General features: G+C 44.5%; 1 protein-coding gene across 3 annotated transcripts in view; it reads right to left on the reverse strand.

Moving 5' to 3' along the window:
• Positions 1-23674, reverse strand: part of PAK5 (p21 (RAC1) activated kinase 5) — a 101625-nt gene that overhangs the window by 16274 nt on the left and 61677 nt on the right. For all 3 annotated transcript variants that reach the window (XM_069954675.1, XM_069954674.1, XM_069954676.1), the window contains one exon: positions 13590-14372. In XM_069954675.1, the coding sequence (XP_069810776.1) occupies positions 13590-14372 (783 nt within the window). The remainder of the gene's footprint in view (positions 1-13589; positions 14373-23674) is intronic.

Genomic DNA, 23674 nt, shown 5'->3' on the forward strand with positions numbered 1-23674 from the left:
AGAATAAAATGCTCTTACAATCTAAATACTTCTCCTTCAGAACCTCTCACTCCCACCTCCAAGACTTCTCTTGGGTCACGGAACGGTCGGTCTCTGGCCGGATCATCTCGGCCGGATGATCTTTCGGCCATGGAGCTCTGATGCGGGTGCATCAGCGTGCGCCGGCATCAGAGCTTGCCATAGCCCACAGTGAAGCAAGAGGCCGGAGCTGCTTGCTTCACTGTGTGAACTGACAGGTCTTTCTGCGGCCGGAATTCACTGAATTCCGGATGCAGAAAACTGACCTGTCAGTTTTTTGCGGCGCCGCATAGATCCCGGCCGGAGCGTATAGGATGTGTGTACGCTCCGGCCGGGATCCTATTGAAAGTAAGGTTATGTTACACCCCGCAGAACTACGGCTGTAGTTTTACGCACTGTGAACATAGCCTAAAATCTCATCTCTTTAGGCACGCTTATATTATTCCCTTAATGTGTCTACCCCACCTTTTACTCTATTATCTCCAACAATTCCATGCTTTTTGTATCTGTCCTCAGAGATTGGTGGCTCCCACTTATAGGCACTTTCGGATTCTATGTACAATGGCAGATCAGGTGGGGCACTGCTGCGGCCTGGGACTGGCTGAGCAGGTTGTCAGGAAGCAGATCGAGAAGCAGGGGACCAGAAGACATTACAAAGGAAGCTGAAGGGGGCCCAGGTAGGTATGCCTTTTATTTGATTTTAATAGCATCCTCAGCAACATATAAAACTATTTTATTTATCTGGTTAACACCTTAAAGGGATACTACAGACATTCACATTTTTATATACTGCTTGGGTTGCTAAAAAAAATAAAATAATAACCCATACTTACCTAACACGCTGCCCCGGTAGTCCTCCTGCCATGTCTTTGGGTCCCCCATTGAATACTCTGGCTTCTACTTTCAAGATGGACCTTCTCAGCCAATCACTGACTGAGGTGAGACTGCACTGTAACAGTGATTGGCTCAGCAGTCTGTCACTGACGAAACAAGTTCATCTTGGAAGTAGCGTCCAGAGCATTCAGCAGGGGACCTGAATACACAGCAGAAGCGCCCCTTGAGCAGTGTGTTGAGTAAGTATGAGTCATTTATTATTTTCTCAGCAACCCCAGAAAGATATATATATATATATATATATATATATATATATATTTATATAGAGAAATTTAACCCTTTAATAAACATGCCGGACCCAAAATCTATGATGCTAACATTTTTAAATGACTAATAGCGCGCTGGTGTTTTACCCTGCGGGAATCTAAACAATGTGAGAGGAATGAGAAGCACCAGATCACCTATGTGTACACTGATGGGGTATTGCATACAAAAATCTACAAACAACTGAATTTTAATGTTCTGCAAAATATCAGAACAGCTTGAGATGTTCACTCGCAGAATATCTTTCACGCTTCACTGCTTTTTCTTCAGGTCGGTGAAAATTACAAATGCTTAGCTATTATGTTGTCTCTGATGCCTCTAAGAGAATGCTTGATCTTCTGCCGAATAATGTTTTTTGATATTTGTAACATATACAATGTTCTGTGTAGTTTATTACTGGAGTATAACTTTATCTTAAAATTTGTTGTCAAGAAATTGCTATTAACAGGAATGGTGCAAAATGTTGGGGGTCCATATCAGGCTAAGTATCTGTAAAACGGAACATTATTTATTATGCTGTAATAAGAATCCAGAGGGTTACAGAAGTTATTTATGTGGGTTGCCGTACAAATTTAGCAAAACAAATTTTGGCCATGTTTTAAGGAAGAGAATAGCTCCCAGGTTCACTAGCTAACAGCAGCATAGGGACAATGTACAACTCCATCATTGGGCATTGGGAGACCCCTATGGACTGCTGTACAGTCTTAGGCTATGTTCACACAGCGTATTTTTGTTGTATTTCTACGGCCGTTGTTGCCGATTGCAACAACGGTCGTAATTAATACAAAAAAAAATACGTTGGCTTGCGGTCTATGGGGTCCCGGCCGGAGCGTATACACATAGTATACGTTCCAGCCGGGACCCCTAGCTGCGCCGCTAACAACTGACATGAATAGCAGCCGCAGAAAGCTCTGTCAGTGCACACTGTGGAGCGAAGGAGCAAGCTTCATAGCGTGCTGTGGTGAACTCTGTGACCCGGTAGGGCCACGGAAAGGCCGGGCTCTTACGCCAAGTGAACATAGCCTTAAGTCGGGTTCACACAATGTGAATCACCAGCCAGGTCACAGAACGGTGCTGAACTGGGATGGGGGCGCATCCGTGTGCATCCGCATCCCAATTTACCATTGAACACAATGGAGAGTGTCCGTTTTTTGTGCGGCCACTAGCGATCCCGGCTGGAGTGTATACTATGTGCATACACAGCATACATTACCTGCTCTGTGCCACGGCTGCATGTGAGGCTCCCGGCTCCCATCGGTCCCCATCAGCCAATCAGTGCATGGCAGCATTAATTGGCTGATGGGGACCAACGGGAACTGGGAGCCTCACATGCACCTGCGGCGCCAAGCAGGTAATGTATGCTCCGGGCCGCGGGGGGTAAAAGGGGCCGGGTTACATATGCGCAGCGGAATGAAAACTCCGCTGCGTGTGTCTAACCCTATTCAACTTCAACTACATGGATTTGCAGTAGACTTCCTTGCAAACTCGCAGCGTGAAATCCACTGCAAATCCGGTACGTGTGAAGGCACTCTTAAAGTTACTCTGTATCCAGCAACCAACAACACCAAACCACTAGTACCATCTGTTTGATGAGAGTCAATACTTACCGGTTGTGTCTTTTTAGATGTGCCCGGTGCCTTGATTAGAGCAAAAAATTATATTTTAATCTGCCCCAGGTCTGCGATGCCTCTCCTTTCTTCCTCCCCTCCCTCCTCATCATCATTAGGAACTCGCTCAGGCAGGATTTCTATTCAGCGCTCGTCTAAACAGTACATCTGTTAGAAATTCTGCCTGGGCGAGTTCCTAATGATGAGGAGGGAGGGGAGGAAGAAAGGAGAGACATCGTAGACCCGGGGCAAAGACACACCAGTATTACACAGCACTGCAGATTAAAAGATAGTTTTTTGCTCTAACCAAGGCACCGGGCGTATTTTAAAAGACACAACTGGTAAGGATTTACACAAACAGATGGTACTAGTGGTTTGGTGGATACAGAGTCAGCTTAAAGGGATTGATTTCCCAGGGGGCAATGTTCTAGAATACACTAACGTCGAGACATGTGATGGTGTCTCTGCGGTGTTTTGGTTGATCTCCCTGAGGTCAACCAGCGTCCTTTAGCTTAAAGGGATTGTCCAGGGAGCAGAAGGCGTTAGCCCCACACAAGCCTTTGTGGCCTAAGGCAGGTGTATATGGATCTGGGTGTTGTGTTGTACATAGTGTATGTATTCTTAGGCCATGTGCACACTATGTAAAACACCGGCCGTTCTGTGTGTTACTGAAGATCATGACAGCCGGTGCTGCAGTACTAATGAATTGGGATGCGGGTGCATCAGTGTGCACCCGCATCTGAATACCCCGCCGCACTGACAGGTTCTCTGTGACCGCTAATTATGTCAGCTCTTTGCATGGCCGCTAGCGTTCCCGGTCAGAGTGTATACCATGGGGGAGATTTATCAAACTGGTATAAAAGTAGAATTGTCTTAATTGCCCCTAGCAACCAATCAGATTCCATCCTTCGTTTTCCAAAGGACCTCTGATGAATGAAAAGTGGAATCGGATTGGTTGCTAGGGGCAACTGTGACAATTCTATTTTACACCAGTTTGATAAATCTTCCCCTGTGTGTATACACTCCAGCTGGGATTCCACAGTCGGCAGCACAATGTAAGTTTCATATTATTCACTGCCTTTTTTGCAAATCGGCAACAACGGCCGTGATTAATACGAAACTTAGGAATTGTGTGAACATAGCTTAACAGTGTTTTTTTTTTAATTATATTTAAAAATCTGTTAATCTAGTAAAAATGCAGAAGAATCTGACACTTCAATGTCCTGGGAAGATGTAGACAATAATGTAACCGTCTCCATCCACCTAAAGAGAACATTTAGTCGAGGTAATCCTCTAATGATATGTCATACATACATTGGATATCACATTGGTGACATGTCTCATCCAGGACTATCACCGATTTCCAAGAAAAAAAGACAACTAAAAATACATTACATTTTTTTTATATAGGGTTAGCTTTATACCATGCATGCAGTTTCTGTCCACTGTGGTAAATCCATGACGTGTTGGTTATTTTTAAAGACACAGCATGTCCTAGCATAGCGGTGTAGTTTATTTGCTGCTTTTTTCCCATTGATGTTTAATCACAGCAATAAAAAAAAACTTCATATAAAGAATGTGAACATCACAAATGCGGAAACTGCAGCAAAGCCGCGTGTAACTTAAATGTCCCTGCCTCTGACATCTAACCCCTGCAAATCTCTAGATAAAGCCAGGAGAAGAGCACTGCTGAGCACTTCACTCCCTGCTGGCTCCATTATAAGTCTAAGGAACCAAACTGGCTATGTTTACACTTTGTATGAAACCGTCCGTTCCGTGACCCAGCCGGGACATGGAACGGCCAGTCTTAGAAAAGATCATCCCGGCAGGTACTGCAGTACCGGGCGGATGATCTTTAGCGCCGCTGAATTAGGATGAGGGCGCATCCGTGAGCGCCTGCATACGAATTCCCCCCTGCTCACGATTGCGTGCACTAACAGGGTTTTCTGCAGCCGCTATTCAATGAATAGCGGCTGCAGAAAACTGACATTCAGTTTCTCGCGGCACCGCTGGGGATCCCAGCCAGAGTGTATACTATGGGGAAGATTTATCAAACTGGTGTAAAGTAGAACTGTCTTAGTTGCCCCTAGCAACCAATCAGATTCCACCTTTCATTTTCCAAAGGATCTGTGATGAATGAAAAGTAGAATCTGATTGGTTGCTAGGGGCAACTAAGACAATTCTATTTTACACAAGTTTGATACATCTCCCCCATAGTGTACACTCCGGCCGGGATTCCCCCAGCCTTCAGCATGACCTAAGTTCTGTACTAATCACGGCCGTTGTACTATGGAACTTACGTTGTGTTAACATAACCTTAGGAAGCAAGATGGAGATCGAAAGGAGCTTTGGTCCTAAACAACAGATTTATTTAAATGGGCAGTCTAATCACAGGCAACCCCCCTCCCCCCCGATATAAGAACTGTGGATCCAGCTTTGACATCCAGTGCATGTAATATACAATATAACCAGCTGTAGTCTGTGAGATCTTATAGATGGTCTCTCTGTTCATCCATATGCCCTGATAAGACATGCGAAGAGGAGATGTCCTTATAGCCCCTTTAAAGTGTCACTGTCATTAATTTTTTTTTGTTGCAAAAATCAATAGTCCAGGCGATTTTAAGAAACTTTGTAATTGGGTTTATTAGCCGAATATGCCATTATTTGCATGTAAAAAGACTTTTCCCAGGTCCCCCCCTCCTCTCCTTTCTGCTGTCCACTCCTCAGAATCAGGAAATCTCGACAGTTTTTTTCATCTCTTTCATCAGTCGGATCCTGTCTGGTCTATGAAGAGGGGTGGGGGGAGGGGGAGGGAGTGAGATTAGTGGGCAGCAGAGAGCTGAGAACAAAGGATTGCTCAGTGGGGGAGCTATTAGAGCCCTAATTAGTGGTCAGATAGTTCCATGGTGCCTGTCAGAAGAGAGAGCCCGCCATGTGAATGTAAATTAACTCTTTGTTGTCCTGTTTTTGCTGCCTTTACTTTCTCTCTCCATAGGAGAACAATGAAGACACGGGGGAGAGCTTCAAACTGCTTTTTCATGATAAAAATGCATTTTTCGGCTAATAAACCCAATTACAAAGTTTCTTAAAATCGCCTGGACTATTGATTTTTGCAATAAAAATTTTAACGACAGTGACACTTTATGACTTGGTTTCACATACGCGCATTACTTTTAGTCTCTAAACATGAAAGAATTTGTAGATTTCTCAAAATTGAGAAAATTAAGAGTTCTTTGGGTTTCTATAAAAGCTTTTTACCGAATTGCTGAACTTGGTTGGAGAAATGGATTAGACATGAAAATTCATGAGTATAATTTGAAACGTTTGCGATACGATACGGCTAGTCTTTCGCTGTGTGGCTTAAAGGAAAATATATATAGAAGCCAGTCATTAAGATTTAAGTCGATTTGCTTTGAACTAAGCCTTTCAGGATGGAGGAGCAGCTCTTGACATCTCCAAAAGATTCCTTGTCACTTGTAACGGGGAATTATTGCTCCTGACTTGAGCCGATTCATTGCAACATGGCGCTGACACCGACCTGCCAATTGCTAATTTAAGACCCCGAAAGCTCATTAGGTTTCAATAATTATGGTGTCACTTTTCATTTATAGTTCTTCATCTACTGACTGCTTTTTATCTATATGGTTTCAATGGTATAAATTGTTCTATAGGATCCGATTTTGCATCTAGAATTAATGAAGGATTCGTCCCTAGACAGATCACCGGATCAGATTTGATAAGTCCATATGGCCACTCCATGTAGAGTCTGTAGAGATGGATGGATGCATACACAGTATGGAAGGGGCCATCTGGGAACATTGTACGGCTTTAGATGAATATTAAGCAAATTGCCATTCTTATCCCAACCACAAAAAATGGGGGGGGGGGGGGGATTTTGCCTGGGAATTCTTTGTCTCAACTGTGCCGCAAATATGGGTCCCCGATGTTCCTGAGATCAGAAGATGCCTTGGCCAATCCATAATAATATTGGTTTGGGTGATTGGATGCTATGCTGTAAGCTGCTTGAAGGAGATTCTAGCTTGGCTTAACAGCTATCTCCAACACTGAGCCTGTATATGCCTATAGGGGACACTTGGAGATGAGGCATGGTCACATGCTCCTCCATGTCGGCCATCTTATGGACAGACTGACCACAGAGCAGGGCAGCACGGCCTGGAGGAGGGGAGCCTGATTTAGCTGTATGAGGTACACAGGGAGCTGCTGTCAGTATATACAGTGAGTACACTAATACTGTACACTGAGCTATTTTACTATAAAGTGGCCAACCCCTTTAAATATATCATATATATCTCTTAAAAATAACGTCATAGGAACGTATCCTAAGTTTCGATTGATGTCTGCCCGAGTGCCAAGACCTTCTCTGAGCACTGTCCCTATTTGTTTTTGCTTATAATTGCTCAGCTCTGCTCGAAGGGAAATGCAAATGGTGTAGAGAATCACAGAATGTCTAGATACTTTTAACAGACTGCCTGTCAATCGGTATATCAATAGTGCTACCCTCTAAACAAAATTAAAAGGGAACTCTGGACTTTTTTTTTTCTCAAATCAACTGGTTTCAGAAGGTTATTTAGGTTTGTAATTTACTTCCATTCAAAAATATCAAGCCTTCTGGTACTTATCAGCTGCTGTTTGTGCTGCAGGAATTGCTGTTTTCTGTCCATGACAGGAACTGTCCAAAGAGAGGTTCTCTATGGGTATTTGCTACTGCTTTGGACAGTTCCTGTCTCGGACAGAGGTGGAAGCAGAGAGCATACCTCCCAACTTTTGCAAAGAGCAAAGAGGGACATGTGCGCCTCGGTCCCCATAGCCACGCCCCCATAGCAACCCTCCATAGCCACGCCCCCATAGCAACCCTCCATAGCCACTCCCCTACAGTCACCACATGCTGCTGACTGAATAGTGCCCTATACAGTATCCAATCCCCCATTATAGTGCCCCACATAGTATCCAATCCCCCATTATAGTGCCCCACATAGTATCCAATCCCCCATATAGTGCCCCACATAGTATCCAATCCCCCATATAGTGCCCCACATAGTAGCCAATCCCCCCATATAGTGCCCACATAGTAGCCAATCCCCATATAGTGCCCCACATAGTAGCCAATCCCCCATATAGTGCCCCACATAGTAGCCAATCCCCTCATATATGCCCCACATAGTAGCCAATGCCCCCATATAGTGCCCCACATAGTAGCCAATGCCCCCATATAGTGCCCCACATAGTAGCCAATGCCCCCATATAGTGCCATACATAGTATCCAATCCCCCATATAGTGCCTTACATAGTAGCCAATCCCCATATAGTGCCCCACATAGTAGCCAATGCCCCCATATAGTGCCCCACATAGTAGCCAATCCCCCATATATGCCCCACATAGTAGCCAATCCCCCCATATAGTGTCCCACATAGTAGCCAATCCCCCCATATAGTGCCACACATAGTATCCAATCCCCCATATATGCCCCACATAGTAGCCAATCCCCCATATATTAGCCAATCCCCATATAGTGCCCCACATAGTAGCCAATCCTCCATATATGCCCCACATAGTAGCCAATCCTCCATATAGTGCCCCACATAGTAGCCAATCCTCCATATATGCCCCACATAGTAGCTAATCCCCCACATAGTGCCCCACATAGTAGCCAATGCCCCCATATAGTGCCCCACATAGTAGCCAATCCCCCATATATGCCCCACATAGTAGCCAATCCCCCATATATGCCCCACATAGTAGCCAATCCCCCATATATGCCCCACATAGTAGCCAATCCCCCATATATGCCCCACATAGTAGCCAATCCCCCATATATGCCCCACAGAGTAGCAAATACCCCCCATTTGTGTGGCCCCAGCGGAAAAAACAATAAACCAGTAACTCACCTGTCCGCCGGCCCCAGCAGCTCCTCTCCCGGCAGAGCGCGCACTCCCGTCATCCTCCGGGGCGGGCAGCGGGGTATACAGACACTGACTGTACCGGAAGTAATTCAGGATGGAGGCTGCAGGTCACTTCCGGTACAGTCAGTGTCTGTATATCCCGCTGCCCGCCCCGGAGGATGACGGGAGTGCGCGCTCTGCCGGGAGAGGAGCTGCTGGGACCGGCGGACAGGTGAGTTACTGGTTTATTGTTTTTTTCGCTGGGGCCACATATAATGCAGGACACTGGGTGCCGTTCCGGGACCGCGGGACAGAACCCCGAAAACGGGACTGTCCCGCGAAATCCGGGACGGTTGGGAGGTATGCAGAGAGTACTGAATTAAGAGTAACTTGGATTGAGAGCGCTTTGCAAGAAGAGCTCACAATTGTAACTTGGTTTAAGAGCATTGCTTTGGTTTAAGAGCTCACTGTACTGGGTTGGAAGGGGAGTGGGGGAGGGGCACGCTCTGCATAGGATGTTCTACAGCACTGTACTCTGACCCCCTATAATGTGCCTACACTCAAACTCAGCTTTACACACTACTGCTATAATGTTCCTGCACTCACACTCAGCTATACACACTGCTGCTATGTGCCTGCACTCACACTCAGCCATTCACACTGCTGTATAAAAAGTTTCTGTCACTGTCCTCCTGCACAGCTCTGTGATTCTCACTTCCTGATTGGTCCATGCTGAACACATGTGACCCCACAGACCTCTGACAGCAGCCCTGCTTCTCTATTCTAGCCTGTTGTACTACACTACTGCATTATGGGGATCTGCAGTTCCATCCTGTATCTACAAACTGCTGCTGTTTTTCAGGTTTATGCCCTTACTATACATTATACTCCACATACTGATTGCTATACTGTACAGTAACTTATAACATATTCAGCTGTTTCTAAATGTTTGTTTCATTTGTTTTACATTGTTTTATTCAGAATATAACATTATTTTAGGGGTGTGGAACCAATTGTCTACATTCAATAATTTCTTATGGGAAAATGTGCTTTGGTTTAAGAGTGATTTGGATTACAAGCTTGGTCCGGAACGGATTATGCCCGTAACCTAGGGCACAACTGTACTGGAAAACTTGAGATTTTTTCAATAAAAATAAATGACAAATCTAAACAACTTTCTGACATCAGAGTTCCCCTTTAAGTGATGACAGGCAAACAGGCGCTGAACACAATTGGTGGGGGTCATGGCTAACTGACTCACACACTAATCAAAAAGAGGTAGGTACCATTAAATCCCCAGTCAAGTTTCAAGGCTCTTTATTTGGTTGAACACTGACTCCACTTATTGTCTCTAAGGGTACTATTACACGGAACGATAATTGGCCGAATCGGCCCTGCAACGTGGATAGGTATTGTATTTAGTTAAGCAAGGGCTGCAAGGACATCGGTAATGATGTCCCTGCAGCCCTTGTTTAACGATTATCGGGCCGTAATAGGTCCAGTAAACGAGCGACGATCTAGCAGATCGCTGCTCGTTTACAGGTATTATCGGGCCCCCATCGGCCTGTGTAATACCACCCTAATAAAAGGCGCGAGAGCTATTTTACACACCCTTTATTTCCCATGGAGCAATGTGTGACCTATATTACTCAATACAGCAGGTTAAAGAGGTTGGTGGAAGTCTAATTTAACATCTTAGCTCCCCCTAGTGGTGCCACCAGACAACCAGCACATGTTCTTTCCACTTTATGTCTAGACAGGGGATTTACAGCTCTTTATCAACAAAACCGAAAACAGAAATGGAAATTCACTAAGTAAGTCATTAAATGAGTAATAAAATACTATTAACTCCCCTTTGACTTCTAAAGTCCTATCCTTCATAGCAGAAGGGCACTGTCTGGCTGAAGGTGATCAAGATGGCATGGAATCTTCATAAAGGCCCCTCCTAATATAGATAACCTTGTTAGGGAGCGGAGGGGATACAACCATCCTACACACACAGAATTATTTTCTGCACGTCAGATTAGTATCTGATGCCTTCCCAAGAAATACAGCAGTAAGGCCATAAATGCACTGGAAAAGCTGCCGTTCTTTCTACCAGACACAATATATGTTCAGAATACCTGACAAGGAGAACTCTGCATCCATTACTAGGAATAATGTTTGCATCGAGGGAATATTCCACAAATAATTTTGTTTTTATCTCTTATGCGTTATGAACACCTTCTCCAGACAGGAATGCACAGGCAAGACATAAGGTATCAGCACTTGAAATACTAAAGCCGTGGGAGAATACAATAGTGGGATCAGATGTTTTGTACTCATTACCCTATTAAAGGAAAATGAGCCTTGGTGCTCTTCCCTAGTCCACTAGACGCATTGTGACGTCTCGCTGCTAATGATCTCCCAAATTATTCTCCGTCCTGCCAGACCACATGTTTTCCCTCAGCCGTACGTTTCATCTCTTCTCATTTTATAGGTCCGTTGTTGCTAAAAATTTATTTACTGTCAAGGTTTTTTTCTTAGAGGGCCTCCGAAGACAGGGACCACAGTGGCAAGCTTAAAGGACAACTCCCGCGGGACCCCAAAAAAAAAAAAAACACAGACACACACAGACACCATACTCACCATCTCTCCGGTGACGATCGCCACTCGATTCGCCCGCCGTCCGCCTCTCCGTCGCCGCCTTCCGCCATCCAGCGATGTCTCCAACTTCCGGGTCCAGGGGATGGAAAAGGCTGCCAGCGCGCTTGCGCACCGGCAGCCTTTTCATTGGCTGGAGCGCATCACATGGCTTCCAGCAAGCTCAGCCAATCAGGGCTGAGCAAGCTGGAAGCCATGTGATGCGCTCCAGCCAATGAAAAGGCTGCTGGTGCGCATGTGCACCAGCAGCCTTTTCATCCCCATTCACTTTGCATGAAGACGCCGAGGAGGAAGAAGACCCGGACCGCCCCTCGGCTCTGACGTCGTCGTCACCAGATGCCGCCCCGGAGAAGAGGACCGTGACGATCGTAATAGGTAATGTATACATTCCTTAACTTCCGGGGTGGGGGGTCGGGGGTCCGAAAGTGGGGGAAGGGGGCCAGGCCGGGTATTTAACCACATTACAAAGTTATATAACTTTGTAATGTGTGTTAAATGAGCAAAAAAAAATTTTTGTGGGAGTTGTCCTTTAAAGTGACTCTGTATCCACCAACCCACCCCAACAAATAACTAGTACCATCCGTGTGATGAGTAAATCCTCACTGGTTTTGTTTTTTAAAATGTGCTCGTTGCCTAAGTTAGAGCAAAAAAATTATCTTTTAAACTTGCAGCGCTGTGTCATACTGGTGTGGCCTAGAGTGTCTGTTCCCCCAGGTCTGCAATGCCGCGCCTTTCTTCCTCCCCACCCTCCTCATTATTATTAACACCCCCTATCAAGATTTCTATTCATCGGGCACATTTTAAAAGACATGACTGGTAAGGATTTACTCTCATCATACGGATGGTACTAGCGGTTTGGTGGGGTGAGTCTCTTTAAGCCAATCAGTGATATTTAGAAGTGTATTAATGAGTTTATTTAGATCCTTCATCCTGCATTAATTTTCTATAAAACTATCCCTGGCTGCCATGAGATTGACTTGAAGAGAATCATGCATTGCTACCAAATTATTATGGGTAGCGATGAGTGAACTTGCCAAACATTCGGGTTTGGCTAAACCTGAATGCTTTGTATTTGACTCCCAGTACCTGAGAAGCTGGATGCAGCCAAAGGGCGTCCCTAGGGCTTCATCCAACCTCTCCAGTAGCTGGGAGTCAAATGCAGAGCATTTGGGTTTGGCCTATGGCTTTATCCATGTTTTCCAGGCCTTCTTCGGGTTGCATCCAACTTTTACAGCCGCTGGGAGTCAAAAGCAGAGCATTCAGGTTTGGCCAAACCCCAAAGTTCGTCAAGTTCGCCAATCACTAATTGGGGGTTTTGCATTTTTCTCTGTGAGAGTCTCCTTGGAACTTACTGTTGTCCAACAAAACAAATAACCAACTCACTGCCTTTCCTGTGTAACTACAATAGAGCTAAAATCAGACTTCCTGCTCCAGACTGTGCTGCCCTGCTCTGTGGTGATTCTGTCCATAAGATGGAGAATAATGGAATCATGCCGTGCACCATTAAGCCTGTATCTGCCTATGGGAGACAAAGGGGGATTAACATGGTCACATGCTCCTCCATTTCGGCCATCTTATGGACAGACTCACCACAGAGCAGGACAGCACAGCCTGTGATTTTAGCTCTATGAGGTACACAGGGACCAGCTGTCAGTATATGCAGTGAGTACACTTACTAATACTGTACACTGAACAATTTTACTATAAACTGGCCAACCCCTTTTCAGTATCACGTGATCAACATGTGACCAGAGTAGCGGGGGTGCTTTGTCTAATACAGCAAAATGCGAGTGAGTCCTCTTATAAGATCTCAGGGACCAGGCATGGCTTTTTCTAAAACCACAGGCTTCAGGCTGAGAGCAGGTCTTGATAGATTAGTTTGGTCTTATACAATTCCTCAAAACAGCCATTCTAATAAAAGTGATGAGATAATGGCAGAAACCAGTTTAAGAAGCTATAGATTCCCAATATATTGCATACTTAATAACTATGTACCACCAATGATAGTGTTGGGAATAAAAATAAGGAATAATTATAGTCTTTACCGATTGCTTAACATACATGTCACTATGTGATGAATCCAGCAACATTCTTTCATTGACAACAAAGACACATATAATTTAACACGAAACACAAGCGAACAACTATTTCTATAGTATATTCTTGTCTTCCGGAAACCAATAATTTACATAAACAATGATATGAGCATTGTCTTTGGGCTATGGCTATGTATAAATGATAGAAATCAATTATTTCTATTACCTTTGGAATGCACGCTGCAGTTTCCGACAAACGGGGGTAAGTGTATGAAGCGAACGAGTGCCCTTGCTGGTTTGTTTTTAGTGCACCATATGGTATGACTGGTTCTTGAAGGCCTGATCCCGACCTTGACCGTTGTCTTATGGCTGGTTGAGGGCTTGTTTGGGTTACATAGGACGACTTTGGCCTCTTATCGTAATCGTCCTTGAGTAGCCCGTCTCCCCATTCACTATATTCTAGTCTTTCTTTTGAGCCCTCGCTTAACATGACGGTCCCTGTAATAGATGGTGGGAAGTAGTCCCTGTAGTCCTGAAGAGATGCACCAGTGACCCTGTGGTAGTCCCATGACGTTCCACACTGATCAACAGATTTACTTTTTGCTTCCAGGTGTGGGTGGTAATCTGAGGGATAACTTAACATGTCGGCCTTCACATTTTTGACTTCAGGAAAATACGCTTCATAAGATCTCATTTTAACCGGATGCCCATTATGTCTGGTTGGCTTGCTTGCCCTGTAGTAGCCTTCTGCCTCCTCGGCGCTCAGGCTCCTTTCTTTGTATCGTTCAGCAATACTGCTTCTTGGGATTTCTGTTTCGCTGTAGTGGGAGAAGGTGAAGAAGCCATTTTCTTCCGGATAACTCTTCGAATGGTTGGAATGACCTTGGCGTGGGGTAGGTGGACTTTCTTTTCGAAGGGAATTTGAGCGTGTTACAGATATATTGTCAAAGTCTTCCAGCAAGCCATTGATGGAGGCATCTTGAGGAGGTTTACTGCCTCTAACAATAGTCTGGAGAGACAAAAAAATACAGTTATTTATAGCTATAAAATATACTATACAGAATAGAGAATCACAGCCTGCACTAAATCAGGGGTGTTAAAAATGTATTTGAACATCAATAGTAAAATTATTAATATCAGCTCTGAAAAATTCTTGGCCGTTTTCAGTTTGGGTGAGGGTTTTGCAGCTCAGTTCCATTGAAGTGAATGGAGCTGAATTATAATACCACACACAGCCTGAGAACAGGGGTGGTGCTATTTTTGCAAGAAAGTAACTGCATTATTTTTGATCCTGGATAACCCTTTTAAGAGCAGGGATGGGGAACCTTCGGCCCTCCAGCTGTTGCGAAACTACAATTCCCATCATGCCTGGACAGCCAAAGCTAAAGCTTTGGTTGTCCAGGCATGATGAAAAATTGTATTTTTGCAACAGCTGGGGGGCCAAAGGTTCTCCATCCCTGGTTAAGGGAAACACACTTTCATCGATAAATCGAGGTGACCAATAGCCACATTGCAAAATTCCCAATTAACGGCAGAATGTGTGCATTTTCATCAACAAGACTTAGGGTATGCGCACACTATGGAAATCACTCTGATAACTTGCCATGGATTCTGTCGCTCCCCTTCCCCTACGCTCCCACTTGAATTTCCGCCGGTCTAATAGGCTCCATTTTACGGTCAGGTGGATTCCGTTGTCCGCCCTAAGAAAGAACCTGTTCATTCTTACGTGGATGGCGGCGCGGGGTCAAGAAGCAGAATCCGCTGCAAGTTATCCGCAAGAATTCCATAGTGTGCGCATACCCTATGAAGCAAGTCAAAACCACAAAAGAAGCACAAAAACCAGAACTACCCTACATCGTGTTACCCCAGTCTAACACATTTTTAGGCCATTAGTGATTATATTGCTAAAATGAAATCCACTTTCTAAAGTTTTTTCTTTTTTGGAAAAATTTTTGCTACTGATATGAAATGGGAACCTGAAGAATCTGGTAAATACAACTGTGTGAACTTTTTGTAATGAATATGTCCAACTGTTTCTACTATAACTGACTACTATATATACAGCAACACTTAAAAGATCCAATGGAAACAATGGTTTATTCTCTCAATAAGCTGCTTATCTACATGTCTACAAAATATGCAGAAATTCATCATCCATAATAATACAATAGTCAGTGATATCACAATATAGTGAAATAATAAGGCTGTAGCTTAAATGTACCAGTCATTTTCTTAAGATGAATTGGCAGATGTGAACATGAGGAGCAGAACAAACAAACAAAGAAAATTTGATCCTGCTTCTCCATATCTCTATAGCACACCCTCAGATGCAGATGCAGCATTGAGGACATTATAGAACAGTACTGAGCAGTGTAAGCTCTACATTACATTTCATGTTTTAATGCCTTTAAAGACTGCAAGTACACCTTAATTATAGGGCTTTATTCTAAAGGGTCAGGTTTTTACAAGGCCATGTTCACATGTTGTATGAGACCGGCCATTCCGTGACCCGGCCGGTCTCATAAAAGACCATCCTGCATCCGCATCGGAACTCAGTGGCGCAAAAGATCATCCGGCCGCTACTGCAGTACCGGTCGGATGATCTTTTGCGCCACTGAGTTCCGATGCGGGCGTATCCGTGCGCCCCCCCCATCAGAACTCCCCACTGCGCACTATGAAGCGTGCAGCCGGAGCCGCTCGCTCCATAGTGTGCACTGACAGGTCAGTTTTCTACAGCGCCGCAAGGGATCCCGGACGGAGTGTATACTATGTGTTGTAACAACCGGCCGTGATTCCCACAGAACTTATGTAGTGTGAACATAGCCTAAAACTGTGAACAAAATAAAAAATAAATATAAAGAATATTGTAAAAAATAATAAATCCTAACAATCATACACAAAGCCTAATGCATTAACTACAACATGACATATCAAAACAAGAAAAATTTTACTTTTTTTTCTTTCCTAATTTAAAAAAGTTTTGAATGTAAAAAAAAAAAAAAAAACTTATTTTGGGTAAAAAAAAATTATAAAAAATTTGTTTAGGAAAAAAAAGACACAAAGAAATCTTCTAATTAACCATGCAAAAAATAAAAAAATTTAAAACTTCAAGTGTTCATTAAGGCCAAGAATCCATCCAGGGAAACGGGGTTAAACTCTTGGACAACCCTTTTAAATAAAATATGGCAGTAATAATAATATAATAATATAGAAGGATTCTGCAATAGTTTATGTTTAGTTTGACGTCCACATCTCCTAAATATCTGTTTGCTGTGGTTTTATTCTCTATTTTCCTGCTCTTGTCCCACAATGGCTCCCAGCAGCCATGACAGTGGCCATATTTCATGGAGTGCCTGTGCTGGTCTGTCCTCTAGTGATAAGCTGTAATGGATCTCGCTGTGAACACAGCTGTCTGCTCCTGCTCCAGCACAGGGGATGAAGAACGGCCCGGCTCCCCGCACACTGAATTACCACTGACAGTAATGAAGTAGCTCATTAACAGTTTGCCCTTAGAAGCCCTTACATGTAATGTCTTCTCAGATCACAACTACATAGACTTTACACAGGTGAAGGAAAAACAGCTGTTATCTTTTGTTATTTTATCGGTCACATTTGATAACATTCTCAAAAAAATCCAATGAAAAGTCCAGCACAGTACCAGCGATAGCAGTGTAATCCAGTATAGTATGTATTAGGACGGTAAGTCTACTACACTGTAAATTCATGGCCATGGATCAATGTTCATTACAATGAAATCCCCAGGCAGAACCTATGACCCTTCCCATAATAATACTTTATAGGGTCATCTGGTAATTTGATGCTTTATTGGAAAATCTGTAGTAGGACACCTCTTCCTCACATTACTGTTTGACAGTGGTTTGCTGGGCAGAATGGTGGCCACAAACACAAAAAGTAAAAAATAGAGATGAGCAAAGCGAAATTTTTGCGATTCTTTAATAAATTCACTAAACATGGCGGCCTAGGATTATCCATAAACCTTTACAGCCATCCAATCACCTGCAAGTCCCACTGTGATGTCACCATGTCCCTGTCCCCCTCATGCTCTATATCAGGGGTCCTCAACTGGCAGCTGTCCGGACCCCTCGTCAGACTTCCTAACCGCCCCGGATCCGGTCCAGGACGGACCGTATCCGGGGGTGGTTAGGAGGTTCTGCTCCCCACCGCAATGCCTCCCGTCCCATAGGCGTACTGTCCTTAGATGTCAGTACGCCTGTGGGGCTGGGGGCAGTGTCGGTCCGGCCCCCGGCTGATACATGCTCTCTGGGGACATCCCGGGGATTCCCCAGCAGAGCGTGCACCAGTGACCTCAGTGCCGGCCTGCTCTACCGGAAGTGCCGGCCGGCGGCGTACACTGAGGTCACTGGTGCGCGCTGTGCTGGGGAATCCCCGGGACGTCCCCAGAGAGCGTGTATCAGCGTGTGTCAGAATGACAGGAGAAGAGAAGACAGGCGCAGCGGGGGAGTGAGGTGCTAGGTGAGTGGTGGTTTGTTTGTCTTTTTTGTCTGGGAGGAGAGCTATATACTACAGGGGGAGAGCACAGGGGGGAGCTCACAGGGGGCTATATACTACAGGGGGAGAGCACAGGGGGCTATATACTACTGGGGGGAGATCACAGGGGGGCTATATACTACTAGGGGGACCTCACAGGGGGCTATATACTACTGGGGGGAGAGCACAGGGGGCCTATATACTACTGGGGGGACCTCACAGGGGGCTATATACTACTGGGCTGGTGAGAAAGAAAAAAATGCCAGTTTACCAGCTAATAAGCAGCAATTCTGTATGTAAATAGTTGAACGTTTGTGAAAAGTAACAAAACACGTTTCCTACTGATGTTCCGCTCGGACCTTCACCTGACAATAGACCCCGGTAAGTGGACCTTCACTAAAAGTTGTTGAGTACCCCTGCTCTATATAGTAAGATTCTATGGGGGAGATTTATGGGGCATCAGATTCCACCTTTCATTTTCCAAAGAGTCTGAGGAATAAAAGTGCCGTTAAATGGTGGCCATCCACAGTTTTTTTCAACCCACTCCTGGTTTTGGTAGCAAAATACTGTGTGGGAACATAGCCTGTTATTTTTATAGAACTCAGATCTGTTTGTGTGGTGAATAGTAGGACCCTACTATTATAAAATTTCTTTGCACCATTGTGGCTCTGAAACCCTACAATAGAGTAACAAAATGGTCAGTACTTCTAGCTTTTGATAATGGAGGGTGCTCCCTAAGGGCCCTATAAGACAAAGCAATTATCGTCCGTATTTGGCTAATTATAGGACGATAATCGCTTTGTGTAATAAAAGGTGACAATCAGCCGACATGCACGATGTTGGCTGATTGTTGTCTTGTCTTGTTGTTGAAAGACAAGCGAGGAGCACAGCAATGATCTGCTGCCGTTGCTCCGAGTAATAGCGGCGATGGCAGCAGACTGCCGCTATCTCCTATGGGCTCTCTGGACAATCTAAACATTGTCTGGGGAGCCCCTCCGGCACTAACCCACACGCTGTTGGCACGTGTAATAGCGCCGACATCGTGCGGGGAACGAGGAGCAAGGGAATGCTGATCTGATAGGAGCTTAAAGGGGTTATCCAGTGCTACAAAAACATGGCCACTTTCTTTCAGAGACAACACCACTCTTGTCTCCAGTTCAGGAGCGGTTTGCAATTAAGCTCCATTCACTTAAATAAAACTAAGCAGCAAAACCCCGCCCAAGCTGGAGACAAGAGTGGTGCTGTCTCTGGAAGAAAGGGGCCATGTTTTTGTAGCGCTGGATAAACCCTTTAAGTCCCTTCTTGTCTGCAGACTGTATGTAACAAAAGTGACTGCAATGTGATGTCAAATCAAGAGGCAAAATTACGTAAAATTTGTAACCAAGCAGAACTGGGAGTGAGATGGAGCAGCTGCATATACTGTGCAATTTAACTTTTAAAGAAAATCTGTCACCCCAATTTTGTACGCTGAGCTAGCGGCACCTGAAGATGCAGTTAACACTAATAAAACATTTCATAGTGGCATACCTGCCAAAGCTGTGTAAATGTTTTTTATTTTGTAAAAAATTCATATATTTAATTCAGAAGAGTGTCAAGTGGGTGTATCCTGCTCTGTGAGCTCAACAGCTGCCCACCAGCCCCAGTGTTGTTTTATTATGCGCTCTCCTATGAGAGTGATTGAGAAGCAGGGCTTGGATACTACTGCTTAGTGCACCTGCACCACTATCGGAAAACACATCACAGGTGTATGAATACAGCAACATAAGCCTAGCCCTGCATGTCAATCAAGGGGTGTGCATAATACAACAGCAACAGCGTGGTCTAAATTCATAGAGCAGCATAGCCCCGCCTCCTTGACACTTTCTTAGGGCCCTTTTACACAGCAAGATTATCTGACAGATTATCTGCCAAAGATTTGAAGCCAAAACCAGGAACAGACTATAAACAGAGATCAGGTCATACATGAAAGCCTGAGATTTCTCCTCTTTTCAAATCCATTCCTGGCTTTGGCTTCAAATCTTTGGCAGATAATCTGTCAGATAATCTTTCTGTGTAAAAGGGCCCTTAGCCTGAACATGTCAGTTACATTGTTACATAATTAGTACGGTTGCAATAAGACACATGTTCATCAAGTTCAACCAAGGAGGGGATGAATAGAGGATAGGGGGAGGGATGATGGACAGGTTCTATACATATGCATTTATATTATTTTGCTCTAAGAACTTGTCTAGGCCGGTTTTGAAGTCCTCTACTGTTTTTGCTGTGACCAGATCCTGTGGTAGACTGTTCCACAGATTCACAGTTCTCATGGTAAAGAAGGCTTGTCGCCCCCGGAGATTGAACCTTTTTTTCTCCAGGCGGAGGCAGTGCCCTCTTGTCCTTTGAGGGGGTTTTACCTGGAACATCTTTTCCCCATATTTCTTGTAAGGGCCATTTATTTATTTAAATAAATTAATTATATCTCCCCTTATACATCTCTTCTCAAGATTAAACAAATCTTAATCTCTCCTCATAACTAAGATGCTCCATTCCCCTTATTAGTTTAGTTGCCCGTCTTTGTACCCTCTCCAGCTCTAGAACGTCTTTCTATAAATCGGTGCCTAGAACTGGACAGCATACTCCAGATGAGGCCACACCAAAGCTTTATAAAGCGGTAATATTATATCCCTGTCCCGAGAGTCCATGGCTGTTTTAATGCATGACAATATCCTGCTGGGCTTAGAGGCAGCTGACTGACATTGTGTGCTGTTCTGTAGTCTATTCAATTTCAATGTAAAGGTTTGAGGTGACAGAAGTGAAACCAAGTCTTGCCGGACTGCAATCACATCTACTGGGAGGACACAAGCATCTAACACATCTCCCAACAGAGTATGACATAATCCAAGAGGTCACATTTGGTCAGACTTTGTAATCTTAGGCTTACAGATATTGAAATAATGGTCGTCCTAAGGAACTTTCCCATTCTGTTTCCTTAACAAAATGAATATTATACACAAAAAGATAAACAATGATGCCGGGCCTATGTGAGGTATGTAATTTACCACTCTTTACAGCAGTTTTTCAATTTTGTGTTTCCATAACAACAGCAGAAACATGTAATTACAATCATGCTTATCTGCAATGCATTAGACATTATTAAAAATAGAACATTGTGGGAATATTCTGCAGAGGCAAGAAAGTCATTGTCATTGTGCTATCTGGTCCTGCTCGCCTTGTAGCACACATGAAAACTGATCAAAAGAGCATCAGGAAGCTCCGAAGGAGCAGGAAGGTGTAAAAAATGATCGGTGTAAAAAGGTCCTGTACACTGGTCACAGGGGACCTGATCCTTTGCTATCGAACAGCTGGGATGTGTTGCACTTCCTTATCTTGCGAAAGGTGTTTCGGAATAAATATGTATATAGTGAGAATTTAGCAAACTGCGCCAGGTGCAAATCCTACAAACAATTTGTGGCTTTTTGCTACATCTGGTAGACAGGACGGTTTAGTCCCCTGCCTATAGGTCTTTTTAAACGGGCCGATTATCGGTAATAAGCGATACTAGGAAAGACCATTTAGGCTGTATCCACACGTCCACATGCGACCAACAACTATAGATTTAAATGTCCGCTGTTGTTTGTATGGCCCGGCCACGCAATTCATCTAGCATTGTGAAGGCTCTACAGAAGAGCCCCAATCTTGCTGACCAGCACTAGTTTGCTGCCTACCATCAGACTGCTTGGCACAGCACCCTCCTGAATTTGTGTGCAAATCTCGCATCAAGTCTGGCACGACTTTAGGTTGTTCTCGATAAATTAGCCCCAATATCAACGATCGGGAGAATCTAGTCTAAGGGTATGTGCACACTGTGGAAAAGGTGCAGAGACTTCAAGCGGATTCCTCCGCATGGTCTCCGCTTGAAGTTTCGACCATCCCATAGACTCATGATATTCACCGGCGAATTCACCCGCCCAAAAAATTGACTTGAAGTCTCAGTGCGTATTTCGTAGTCTGCAAATGCCGGGGGCAAAGATTCAGTTTTGTGCACCTCCACCTGATCCTAGAAGAAGCTGCTTAGCAATCGGGTTCCTGGCGAGCAGGGAGATAAGGCTGGTGTTTGCCAGGAAAAATCTGCCTCTTTTCCATGGCCTACCACTGGGATTTTGAGAAATGCCCCCCTATGTTCTCATACCACTATGGAATTTTGTCTGTATCATTATCTGTATGTCATTATCTGTATGCTTCGGGGGTTACATGGCAGTCAGTCATTTATTCACTGCCTATTTATTCTTCTTTATACTTCACTTTTATTTTTATTATACTTCTGCTGGCCACTTACCTTTACTCATGTTACCAGTCATCTATTTTTCCCCATCCATTCTTGTTAAATATATATATGTATGTATACACATAGGAGTCCTTCTCTGTACCTGCTGTGAGCTAGGCTCTATGCATATTTTTATTCTTTCACTTCTGTCAATTAGTAGTGAGGAGTTCTGTGTGCTCTGGGTTTTATAGTCCCTATAATGCTGTTTTCTGCCTCCTTTCTGATTTGTATTTTTGCATTGGGATTCATGAACTAATTTTCCTCATTTATTGTCCCTTCACCGCAACGTAAAACAGGCCATAATGGGTTAGAAATAAAGTTTTCATTATTCCGGGTGTAATCCTAGGTGTTTTACCATACATGGCACACATTGCCAAACATGGTACTTACATGGTACTGGCAAAATCACATGCATCCCTGTTTATTACAAACTAATATTATGACATTCTAGACCATTCCTCAAAAAGAAACTTTCCCCAGATTTATTATGCTGTAAAGTAGTGACATTGACCCCGATTTCAGAGTTGTGCCACTTACATGTCAATATGGGGTCGTTTTTATAGAAACACAAGGAAGAAAATAAAAAAACTTTGAATTCTTAGATGGTGTAAACTTTTAAGCTATGTCCACTTCCCATTTACACCATGCCCATTTCCATTTTCCTTTTGAGAAGCATGGCTCAAAATTACACTAAAAATTGTAATGAGTAAAGTGATGAAAGATTGTTTATGTTAATTGTTCCCCTCTACATTAATTGTCATCAATCAACAGGGGTTTTACTACCACAGGGTTTTAGGCCTTATTCACATATCCTGTAAAATTGTCCATGGTTGCAGATCTACGACAGTGGACAATTTTAGGGCCCATTAAATCCTATGTGTGCATTCATACCATCCGTGCCGTGATCCTTGCCGCGAAAAAATAGGACAGGTCATAGTGCAGATGGCGGCACAGATGCCTCTCCCTGCTCCTGTCACCCGCTGCCATCTCCCCCGCTTCTATCACCACTCCCGTCTATTCCCCGCTCCTGTCACCGCTCCCATCTCCCTCGCTCCTGTCACCACTCCCGTCTCTCTCCCGCTCCTGTCACAACTCCCATCTCCCTCGCTCCTGTCACCACTCCCATCTCTCTCCCTCTCCTGTCACCGCTCCCGTCTCTCCCCCGCTCCTGTCACCGCTCCCGTCTCTACCCCGCTCCTGTCACCTGCTCCCATCTCCTCCGCTCCTATCACCACTCCCGTCTCTTCCCCGCTCCTGTCACCGCTCCCATCTCCCTTGCTCCTGTCTCTACTCCTGTCTCTCCCCCTCTCCTGTCACTGCTCCCATCTCTCCCCTGCTCCTGTCACCACTCTCATCTCCCTTGCTCCTGTCACCACTCCCGTCTCTCTCCCTCTCCTATCACTGCTCCCGTCTCTCCCCCGCTCCTGTCACCGCTCCCGTCTCTACCCCGCTCCTGTCACCCGCTGCCATCTCCTCCGCTCCTATCACCACTCCCG

This window comes from Dendropsophus ebraccatus, chromosome 15 (genome assembly GCF_027789765.1).
Source record: "Dendropsophus ebraccatus isolate aDenEbr1 chromosome 15, aDenEbr1.pat, whole genome shotgun sequence".
Classification (NCBI taxonomy): domain Eukaryota; kingdom Metazoa; phylum Chordata; class Amphibia; order Anura; family Hylidae; genus Dendropsophus; species Dendropsophus ebraccatus.